Source organism: Ctenocephalides felis, unplaced genomic scaffold, assembly GCF_003426905.1.
Source record: "Ctenocephalides felis isolate EL2017-DRISC unplaced genomic scaffold, ASM342690v1 CF-g0.4_SCAFFOLD_03572, whole genome shotgun sequence".
Classification (NCBI taxonomy): Eukaryota; Metazoa; Arthropoda; class Insecta; order Siphonaptera; family Pulicidae; genus Ctenocephalides; species Ctenocephalides felis.
In genome coordinates this window covers 22,082,838-22,094,551 of record NW_020539726.1, presented here as the reverse complement: position 1 = coordinate 22,094,551, position 11,714 = coordinate 22,082,838, and the positions used below count along the sequence as shown (strand labels likewise).

Here is an 11,714-nt window from a genome sequence, read left to right as displayed (position 1 = left end):
ACGCACGATTCACTATTATAATAATCAACCCGTAAGATTACTTTCATTTTATCAAAAAACTGAACAATTAATATGAAAATTGTATTGATATAGCTATAATAACAGTCTTTAGCAATAATATATATAGCTAAAAGTCTTATAATAAGAACTGTTGGATATCTTATGTTATAACACTGATCAAATCGGCCTCAAAAACATGAGAACTTTATCAATCAGGATTTCAGTAAAAAATATTTCAACTTCTGTAAGATTATTTCCATTTTATCAAAATATTTTATAAGTATTAAGATTTAATGATTATTGTATCAATTTAGCTATAAGAGCGCTTTATAATAAGAACTCTTGGAAATTTTATAGTTAGCCTCAAAGACTTTCATGAGAACAATCAGGATTTTCATAACAAAATATAAAAAAATGCGGTTTTGCTTTTTTAACGAATAAATAGTAAGATCAGCTTCTTCTTATCAAAAAACTGAAGATACTAATAAAAATTATATCGAATTGAATAATATAGTAATCAAATGATGGAAGAATCCATATAAAACTTAATAAATGAATTTGTAAGTTTGTCATGCAAATCATGATCTCTGTTAAATTGCTGAAGCTCATTACATTCAATTGCATAATTATTAATTACATCATATAATTAATAATGATTTAAGAGCAACATATTGTTGATAGCACTTCTTTAATATGTATACAAAAATAGAATATTGAAATACTTTCGATTTTTTTATTCGACGTTATAACAATCTTGATATTTTTTTGAGCCAAAATTGTCAAAATAAAAAAAAAGATAAATACTTTTTATTCTATACTTTTAACAAGTATTATTTTTTCTATACGTTTCGACTGTGTATGTGTGTCATCAGACATTAGGATCAACACAAAGGCAATCAATTGAACAATAAATACACAATTTGGAATAAAATTAAAATATAACAAATTAAGAAAAAATAACATTATTTAGTTTGTCACGCCAATCACGTCATTATAATAAAAAAACAGTAACTATTTTCATTTTAAATTGCAATTTTCGAAAGAATAAAATTGAATACATATATTCGTGAATCTTTAGAATATTTGTTTAAAATGTTGTTTCACTTGCTTAAGATGTCATTTCTCAATATAATTAAAATAAACTTTTAATTTCTTTAGTGTTTCATTTAAAAACAATGTTTATTGTTTGTGTTCTTACTGGTAGAAATTGCTGGAACATGACACGCATATAGTGTCGAAACGTACAGAAAAATATATTTTACACATATTCATAACATTACATTGACATATGTCTTTTTCTAAACAATTAATCCAATAAATATAAAACAGTTTTTTGTAGATATTTAATTAGGACTTTGCGCAACTAGATATGTTGTTCTCCATCACTAGGTTTTTATATCAAAAACAATTTTTTATGTAATTATAACATTAATTAATTAAAAAACTTAAAAATGAATGAATTATGTAACTTTGCTTCTAAAATGAAAAAATGTCAGTAAATAATAAAAAAAGTAAAACTAATTCTTTTTGACCAAAAAGGTACATTGTCCATTCTTTATATATTTTATAATATTCTGTAATCATCATCCTTACTATTGTTATTTCATGAAAAATTGTTTTTGACAGAAAAACCTGAAGACGGAACGTATCGAGTTCCGAAACGTCGTTATTGAACATTTACATAATTTTTATTTATTGGATTAACTCAGTGATTTCCAACCTTTTTTGCACCGCGCCCCCTGCTCTAAAAAAAATTTTACGCCCCCCTTAATTTTTGCATCAATTTAATCTCATAAATACTCATCTGATATTATAAAACTACAAATTAATATGCAATATAATATTCTGTAATCATCATCCTTAATATTGTTATTTCATGAATAATTGTTTTTGGTGAAAAACCTGATGATGGAACGTATCTAGGTCCGAAACGTCGTAATTAAACATTTTCAAAAAACTGATTGGTTTTCATTAACTGACCGTAGGGCAAGTTATAGTAATTTATTGGATTAATTCAGTGAATTCCAACCTTTTTCGCACCGCGCCCCCCTGCTCTAAAAAAATGTTGCGCCCTATTCTGATATTATCAGACTACAAATTAATATGTAATATTATGTAACAGTATACTATTTATAAAAATTAATTACTTTTTTGTTCATTTTTTAACAATATTTCAAAAATTTTGGGAAAATGGTATTCTGGAAACAGATTTACGTGCTCCCCTTAGACCGATTAATTGTTTGGATAAAACATATATCAGTTAATTGAAATATATATATATATATATATATATATATATATATATAAATATATATAATATATTATTATTATATATATTAATAAATATATAATTATTAAAATATTACATACCTTTTGCATCCAAAAAACACAAACAAATTTTGTTTACACTCAATTGTCTATATGGCACTTGTTACTTTATTGCATCATCCGATAAAAAACCACTAAATTAATACTAATTTTTATTATTTTATAATGAAACTAAATATTTTCTATCAACAATATTAATTGTTTATTATTGCACTAATATACAAAGATTGTCCAACGATTGTTTACTATGGCACGTTCAGAAGGCAAATGCTTGACATTACACCGGCTGATGAAGATACAAGAATCGTGCAGGTTTGAACCTGTCGCTGTGGTACATTCTTGTACAAAACACGTGGTGGAGGAGGAATTGTTAAGAAAAATGGTTTTTGTAAAGAAAGTATCGGTTTTTATGTAATATAAGGAAAATATAATTATTTTTATTATGTTCCTGGTTCATAGATTCATATGTAATGTAGGTTTTTGATAAGAAATTAGCGCGATAAGTTCGAATTCTTATCTTGAGCCGGTGAAGATTCTTGCATATCATCGTGTCGCGGGAGTGTGGTATATTCAGGTGCCATCTGTATGAAGACAGATACAAATGGTTGTAAAAAGATCCGATAGTTATAAAATATTCTGCCAAAGCTAAAATTTTATATTTACAATAAAAACTGCAAACCAAATTGAACAAAATCAAATCAAAATAAACCTAACTTTATTATTAACAAATGCAAATTACCAAATATACCAAATACATATACCGCCAAAAGCATTTTTATTATTTTTTACTAGGTTTCCGAAACCGCTAGACCTGCTTTTCTAAAAATTTAATCAGTTTTTCATACTGTCAGTACGAATAAAATGTTTTTTGAATTATTAAAATCGGACGATCCGTTCTCTTAAAAACTGAGTTACCATTGTTGGCTAGGCCTGCCTTCGCCAAAAACTAATCAGCACGTCTCCTTATCGATACGAATCGAATTATTCAAATCGGTTGATCGGTGTTCCCGAAATCGTCGACGAAAATTTGTATTCGCACACATACATCCATTTCTTCTAAAGTATGCCAAAATATTCAAAAACCTCTGAAACGTATAAGATATAAGAAAATTTTCATTCTCGATTTTTTGGCGATTACTATAACTTACCCTACGGGGAAGTTAAAAATATGCATGTAAAACATATGTGTTAATTTTATGATAAACATTAATTTTCATTGATTTTTTATAAACACATAACAAAATTCTTCATACATTCGCTTATCCGGATTTTTGTTTGTTCGAATGCAACAATTAGTCCGGATAATTGAGTTTCTACTTTATTTATAAACAATTTAAAGTAAAAACAATTTAATTTCAATGTGAGTTATTAATTATATATTTTTGTTATATTTATCCGTATTTATTTAAAACTACGTCTATCTGTATAGGAATAAAACACATCAATCACCTTATATCGCAATTTATATTCAAACGAGTACGGTAAGGCGGGGTACAAAGGTCCAACTTGAATTTGAGCTTGTGAAAACAAGACCAATTGTATTACAATAAGTTAAACATATCAAACAAACAATTATCTGACTACGTGCAGTAAAACTGCCAAGCTAATTCATTTTTGTTGAAATGTGTTTTTTGCTGTTTTTCACAAGTTTGTCACCTGGTCTTTTTTACCCCATAGGCAAAAAAATGTGACGGTCATGGGGTAAAAAGGTGCAGTGTCTTATTTTTACCAATTAATTTTGCAACAAATGACACATATCAAACAAATAACTATCTGACTATGTTCAGTAAAACTCTCGACTGATTCATCATTGTAAAAATATGTTTTTCTTACTGTTTTTTAAAAATTTATCACCTGGTCCTTTTTATCTCTTAGGTGGGGATGGTCATGGAGCGAACTGGTCCAATGTTTTATTTTTACCAATTAAAATCCCAACATATCAAACAAACAATTATTTGACTATGTTCAGTAAAACTACCATGCTATTTTCAGTAGCTGCAGCTATGTTCTTTTCATTATTTTTCAAAAATTTGTCACCTGTTTCTTTTTACCGCATATACAGGAAAAATGAGTCAGCCAGGGGGCAAACAATGTCTTATTTTTAATTTTAAAGAGTTTTTTACGAAATAATAGCTACATTATTCAACCTACGCAAAATATAAATTTTATAGGGTCATTTTTACAGAAATAGAATGGTATACAACCTTGATCTGGTAACTCAAGTTAAATTTATTGAAATATTATACATGCAAATGTAAGAAAGTAAGAAGAGCCTTGATGATGAGAAGCAAAAGTTATTTTCAAAGTGAATAGTAGAAAATTTTGTGTAAATATCTAAATCGTATTATTTCCACATTTCGGAATGTTTATGCAACTTGTCTTGAAATAAAAAGCAATTTTTACTTATTTAATACAGTGTAGAGTCAAAATATTCTAAACAACTTGACATTTCTGAATTGATTTTTTTCTAAAAATAATTACCATTTCTCTAATATTTTTGTCAATTTGTCAATTACAATTGGCTGGTTAATTAAATATTTATTACAAAATTCCAATTTAGCAACTAATATTTATTTAGTAAAATTGGTTACAATATTATATAAACCATTCATTAGTGTATGATTGTAATAAGTGCAATATATAAATATGTATACATATATTTATATGTTTTAAGTTTTAATATTTATAAAAAATATAAGAATATTTAAATTCTAAAAATGTCTTCTTATACTTAAACTAAATTTAATTGATCAATATATCCAAGTTATATTAGCCTGATATTATGGTAAAGCTTTTATGTTTTTCTATTGCATTAATGCAGGCGTATATGGTTTGAATATTGGATAAAAAACATTTTTTATTTTTTCCAAATACGTTAAATGCATTAATAATTGCAAATACATTTATAACAAGAAATATGATATTTTAGATAAATATTATATTAAATTTATATGTATTATAATATCTAAATTTCAAAATATTATATTTAAAAATCTTTTATGTTCTCCTAATTTACTATTCTCATTAAAAATAATAATACTTTAAGCATATAATAATGCCGTCAATTCACTATTGTTAAATAAAAGTTTTTAAATATTAAAGGAACACTTTCTTCAGATATAAAATTTCTGTCAGGCTTCAGTGATGCATATGGGTTTTGTTGCGGAGGAAACAAGACCTGAAACAATAATATTAGAACATTAAAATAATAAAGTTGCTAGAACATCCCATATCAAATAAAAAATATTTGAGGAATAAAAATAATCAAAAATAAATAAGTTGATCAATGATAAATAACAATTGCTTTCAATATGCTCAAACAGATTATTCAAATTGTATTCAAATATATTGTAATAAGTATGTCCTGTAAATTTCTTCATCCGTGTTTAATAGGCGAAATGTGAAAGCTCTTAAATTAGGCAACAACGTTTATATGTGTTTACAAAAAAATTTAAACACATTAAACAAATCCTAATCTAGCCAAAAATCTAAAGACTCCTAGACTGTTTTACTAAACTATTGATAGAAAACCTCTGTTATGACTTATATACCGAAAACCTATATGCAATTCAAATTAAACAAAATATAATGCGTACTACAGAATATATACATAAATCTTTGTTAATTATATTTAATACGTTAACGTTGTCAAGACTTATATAGCAATATTGCCATTTTATTTCCGAAATTCCCAAAACCAAAATAAATCAATTAATCAATTAGAAAAAAAATACTATAGTTTATTACATCATAAGATAATTATGCTTTTTTCAATATTATAACATTCGGTTGTAAATACTGTTAAAGAATTCAATTTCAACTGTCGGTTGCTTCAATGTTTTTTAATATTATGAATTGTTTAATAAATGCTTTTAGCATAATTTTTTTGTCTATTTAATAATTTACTATAAAAAGTATATTTTACCTTTACAGTCCTTTTTACAGAATCCTGAATTCTTTTCAGATCTAATGGTGCTTCGAGTTCTGTATAAGCTGTACTGACAAATGGAACTTCTAAATCCATGATTGCTGATATGGTATCAGGCCAGGTGTCCATTCCTGCATAACCTGTAATCCTGTGAAGCCCAGGATTAAATGCACATACTAGAAAAGAGAAAGGTTAGTGATTATTAGAATAATTCATTTAATACTTTATTTGGATATGTAGATAAATTATTGTTGAATATAACTATTATATAAATATTGAATTTATATTTTACCCAAATCAGGTTTTGAAAACGCATCTGATTTTGCATATTCATGATACAGTGTCTTGCACTGAAATTGAAAAACAACCTTTCGATTTGTTACTTCGCAATTTGGACACATCCTAAAACAAAAAAAATTAATCAGTATAAAAAATTTAAAAAATTCAAAATTCGTTTACCTTATTCTACCCAGAAGTTCTACGGGTAGATTTTCAACATTTAATTCCGGTCCCACAAAAACAATGTTGAGTACATCAATTTGTGGTACCAAATGAAGGAAAAAGCATTCCCATTTATTCAAAGTATCTGCTTCGAATTGAAGTTCTGCTCCAACTATATGAATACTAAAAACGTTGGATTGAATTTTCATATTGATTTTTTGCATCGAGTACAGCACTGTTAACGGGCCCGTTGCTATGAGACTCAAAAATGCCATATCGCATTCGTCATTGGCTGCAAATACATAACAAAAATATTTTGTATTAATACAAAGTCAAGTTTAACCTAATTAACACACCGGTATTTGGTGTATGTAATTTATTATTATAAATAATTAACAAATGATTTCTTTGCTATGTACAACTTGGAGAACTTGTATTGGAAATACGAATAGTATTCGAAACAACAATATTACTCTATACTACCAAATTGGTGTTTTGATTTGGAACTTAATTCCAAATATTATATTGGTATTAAACCAATGTGCTTTGCAGAAGGTGTAGTATAATATTTGATTGGTTAATTTAGAGCAACTTTGCTTCTATCGTATCAAAATCTAAATACGCGGTAAAAATTTTAAAATATATTTTTAGATTAACGACGAATATAGTTCAAAAAATCACGAAATCTTGCGGGAGAGTGAGGTATATCATTTATATTTATTTTTTACCTGATTTTTAAAAAAAATCCAAACATTTTCAAAAAAAAAATACAATTTATTCTCGTAACTAAAAATAAACCTAATATTTGAGGGGTTGATTGTGAATATCACCACGTATCAATAAGGGCCTGGGAGATAATTTTAAATATCAACAAAAATCCTTAAAAAATCGATCACGTGATTAATAGACATCCCCTTACTATTACATGTTGCTTACTTATTATAAAATACAAAATTAGAATTGTTTTTTCAAATCTGACATAATTTACCTTTACTTCCAATTTCCTTAAAGAAAATCTTAATATCATCAGGCAGGAAAAATCTAGTCAAATATATCTTTGCTGGTAATTCAGGATCAATATTTTCTTGTTTTTGCAATCTGGCCATAATTTCTTGAAATAATTTAAATTGCTTACACCATGTCATATGCTCCACTGGCAAATGCTCAGGATTTTTCTTGCAGTAACTGACCTGAAATAATAGATTATAATATTATTATTTTTGTCATTCATATTCATGTCATTTTAAATCATTCTTAAGAGAGTAATAGAGTAAAAGCTTATTCATAGTTTAATGTGAAATAGTTTGAAAATTTTCTGTGGCTATATAGAAGCCTTCTAACTAACTAACTTCTAAACAGAGAAGTATTTTCAAAAATTATTTTTTCTGTTTTTTCATGAATGAATTAATGTGAATATCATAGTACTATGACTATATAGAACAAAAAAAATATTTTATCAAAACTTGCCATTGATGAATACAAAAAATTTCAATGGATAGGAATAGTTAAGGCAAAAATTAGTTGCTATCTTACAACATTTTCTATCTTTTTTTGTATACATACATATATGTATATTAATTCAATTAGAAAAAATTGTATCCTTTCAAACAATATCATTTATTCTTTATGGCTTTGTATTATCTCCAATGATACCATCCATTTTTTGATTTTATAGCGTATGGCAATGAAAAATAAATATTAAAAAATTAACTTAATAACATAATTATTTCATTTTTACTTGTTTACATTCTGGACAATTCATTAACAAATCATGTTTCCATTCTCTGCATTGAGGATTGAAACACAATCTTGGAAACAGCAAGATTTCCCTTTCGTTGGCGTCCAATTGTCTGCCAATCAAGTTTTGGCAAATGGTAAGTTTATGAATTCTTAAATGTCTGAATTCGTCCATACTGAGTCCTTTGGCATTGGCATAAATATGTTCTAACCCTGAAAACAATTTATATTATAAAACTTATTCACATCATAAAAATTAGTCTAGTTTCGCGTAAATGTGTATGCATTTCTATCAACGACAATCTAATATTAAAATTACCATTTATCAAAAACCAAATACAAGGAAAACAAATTATAGAGGTAATATAATTAGCTATACAAGAAATCATGTCAAAGTCTTGATATTTATAACACGCGCAAGTTATTTATTCATTTTATTATATATTTGATAATTTTATTACATATTTATATTATGAAAATCGTAATATAAACTGTTTATTATATATCGATATCATTTGTTACATGTGTAAGAATGATTGATGGGAATAGTATATTACACATGAAATGGCTCGATGCCAAACATCGTAGAACAGATAGACATTGGAACAAAATTTACAACATTTAGTCGAATATTTTCAAGAAAACGATATTGCACTATTAGCAGAATAATTTGGTTGCTTAGCCATATATTAATAATTTTATTGTAATTAATTGAATTATCAACTTTTAATATATTTGCAAAATATGAATGAGTGGAATGAAAACACATTACAGCCTACATTTTTGCACCAGCTGAATTGTTTTATTTCTACAATGATTTCTAAATTAGAAATATAACCACCAATCATATATATATATATATATATATATATATATATATATATATATATATATATAAAGCGAAAGGTTTTTCTTCAGATGGTGAAATAATATGATAAAATTGTTTCTTGGGCATCCATCCAATAATTAAAAAACAGTTTTATTGAAAAATGTTTTTATTAAGGGAACATACGTTTCGGGTCCAGATTTGACCCATCTTCAGTGCATACAAATAAATTTTAAAAAAATAACACAAAGCACAACACAAAATTGCAACGAAAAAAAATAAGTATGAAATAAAAAATTGAAAAAACATCAAGTTATGAAAATTTTGAAAATTGTAAAAATTAAAATAAATAATATGTTTTATTATAAAAAAGTTTATTCCAAAAGCACATCTTGTTAGTTTGGAGACAGAGTTACGTAACTTTGTATCAGCTCAAGCAGAATGATAATTTCGATTGTTCAAGACAATCACATTATTTTCGTTGAAGACAATCGCCTTCAAACCGAACTGAACTTAAACAACATTTCTCAATATTCAACATCAATTGTCTAGAATTTTAAACAAAATTTTAAAATACCAATAAATACCTTTATTATCTCGTTCATCACAAACAACCGAGCAGAATTCGTTGTGTTTTACATCTAGTTTCCTGTGATCGTCAGAACAATAACTAACCATTCCACAATGCATGCAAGGATTCAGTTTTGTGGTTTTGGTTTCAACTATTTTACACACATTACAAGCATTTGCTAAAAATACTGATCTTGGTCTTAATTTATACTCTATAAATTCATCCATATCGTCATCAGATTCTTCGTCTGAACATTGGAAGAAATATTGTTCCAATAATTTGTTACCGGTTGTTGATGTTTTGGAGCAAGCGTTTGCCTTCAAACTATCAGCTATAGTCGGTTTTCTTTGAGTAGATCTCCTTGTTTTTCCTGACTTTTCAGTTGCACGTTTAATGTCAGTAGATTTTGTTTTATCCATAGGATTAGGTTGCTCAGACTGCAAATGTTTATTTAATGGTTTTTGAGGAGTTTCTTCTCGATTTTCACCATTGATATCAACATCTTTACCATCAACACCAATTGTTTGATCACTTGCTTGTTTATTTTGCTTTCTTCTACCTCGATGAGTCTTTTTGGTCTTTGTATCATCTGTATTTTCCTGATTTTCATCAATGGAGTTTGAATATTTATTCATCGACAAACTGTCGCTGTTTTCTGTATTTGTTGATGCATTTGAATTTGTTTCATCATTTTTGGCTTCAGCAGATTCTGCAGATTTTACCTGTCCTTTGCGTTTCCTAGTCATAATAATTTCCTGACATATAGACAAAGTAATAAATTAACACTATAAATTTATGAGCAATTTTGAATTTTATAACCCTTATTTTTATATTATATCTTATTAACTTTTATATTATCTTATTAATAGTTATATCAAAATAATACTTTATATAGAATAAGTCATATATAGAGATTTTAAATGTGATAATTGAATAATTGAATTTTTTACTTTTTTAAAATATTTTTTTTGTTTCGGCTAAAGTTTTCCAAACCAAATGGTACTGTAAATACTGATGATGATCTTCTATTTATAAACTTGCAGATTATTCAAAAATTATATTATTTAAAATTTTCTTAATTTAGGTGCTGTTTTTTCTATGATTATTAGATCCGTTGTTCTAGAGCAAGGTATGTTAAGTTTTCTATAAATATTCAGTCATTAATACAAATCTATTACAAAAGTTATTTTAAGATTCTTTTTGTGTTTTCAAGCTAGGAACGTTTTGTATTGGTTGTTAGTCTAAATTCGATCGCATCCACTGCCTCCCAGGTCATATTTTTATTACGAAGTTACCACAACGTTTGGCAACCTCTTAAGTTTTGTAACATAGGCTGTAATTTAAGTAACATTTTATTACTCTATAATAAAGATGCTCTACTTTTGGATTTATAATTAAATATTATATTCAGATTATTTACTATTATATTTTAGACAATGAAAGAAAAAGATAAAAAAATATAAATAAGTAAGTCAGGTGATACTAACAAAGATAACCTCAGGTTTGAAGATAGGGTTGATGGTCATACAGAACCTCGTAAAATATTATAGGCCTATGAAAAGTGGTTTAATTATAAAAATTAAGTAACTACACTTTTTCTCATAGGCCTTATATTTGAAGTTGACTATCAACCTTATTTTCATGCAAAGTGTTATCAAAATTTCAGAAGCAAAAACCTGAAGTTCTCCTCGTAAGAAATTTTTCTAAAAAAATCAATATATACGTGCGTCTCGTAAGCGATTTTTTTTAACTCATCTTTGACAGTCAGCCGAACTCAATTTATCTCCGTTTGCTCATGTCATTGTCAAAACATTTCCAAAATAACTATTTTCAGTTCTTTTAATCTTCAACGGTTAGAAGCTATTTTAATTTTGAGAAATTAC

General features: G+C 26.7%; 1 protein-coding gene across 1 annotated transcript; it reads right to left on the bottom strand.

The window, feature by feature from the left end:
• Positions 1–5,389: 5,389 nt before the first annotated feature.
• LOC113388211 lies at positions 5,390–10,466 on the bottom strand. Its single transcript, XM_026625612.1, has 7 exons — positions 9,848–10,466; positions 8,436–8,647; positions 7,686–7,887; positions 6,716–6,989; positions 6,549–6,658; positions 6,254–6,432; positions 5,390–5,506 (listed from the first exon to the last, which is right to left on the bottom strand). The coding sequence occupies exons 1-7, from the start codon at positions 10,464–10,466 to the stop codon at positions 5,390–5,392; spliced, it is 1,713 nt and encodes a 570-aa protein (XP_026481397.1).
• Positions 10,467–11,714: the final 1,248 nt, after the last annotated feature.

Excerpts from the sequence above, each read along its gene's own strand:
- LOC113388211 (XM_026625612.1), bottom strand. The coding sequence starts at position 10,466 with ATGAATAAATATTCAAACTCCATTGATGAAAATCAGGAAAATACAGAT. Across the intron at positions 6,433-6,548 it reads GTTTTCAAAACCTGATTTGG|TATGTGCATTTAATCCTGGG; the intron begins GTAAAATATAAA and ends TCTCTTTTCTAG. Across the intron at positions 5,507-6,253 it reads CTGTAAAAAGGACTGTAAAG|GTCTTGTTTCCTCCGCAACA; the intron begins GTAAAATATACT and ends TTATTGTTTCAG.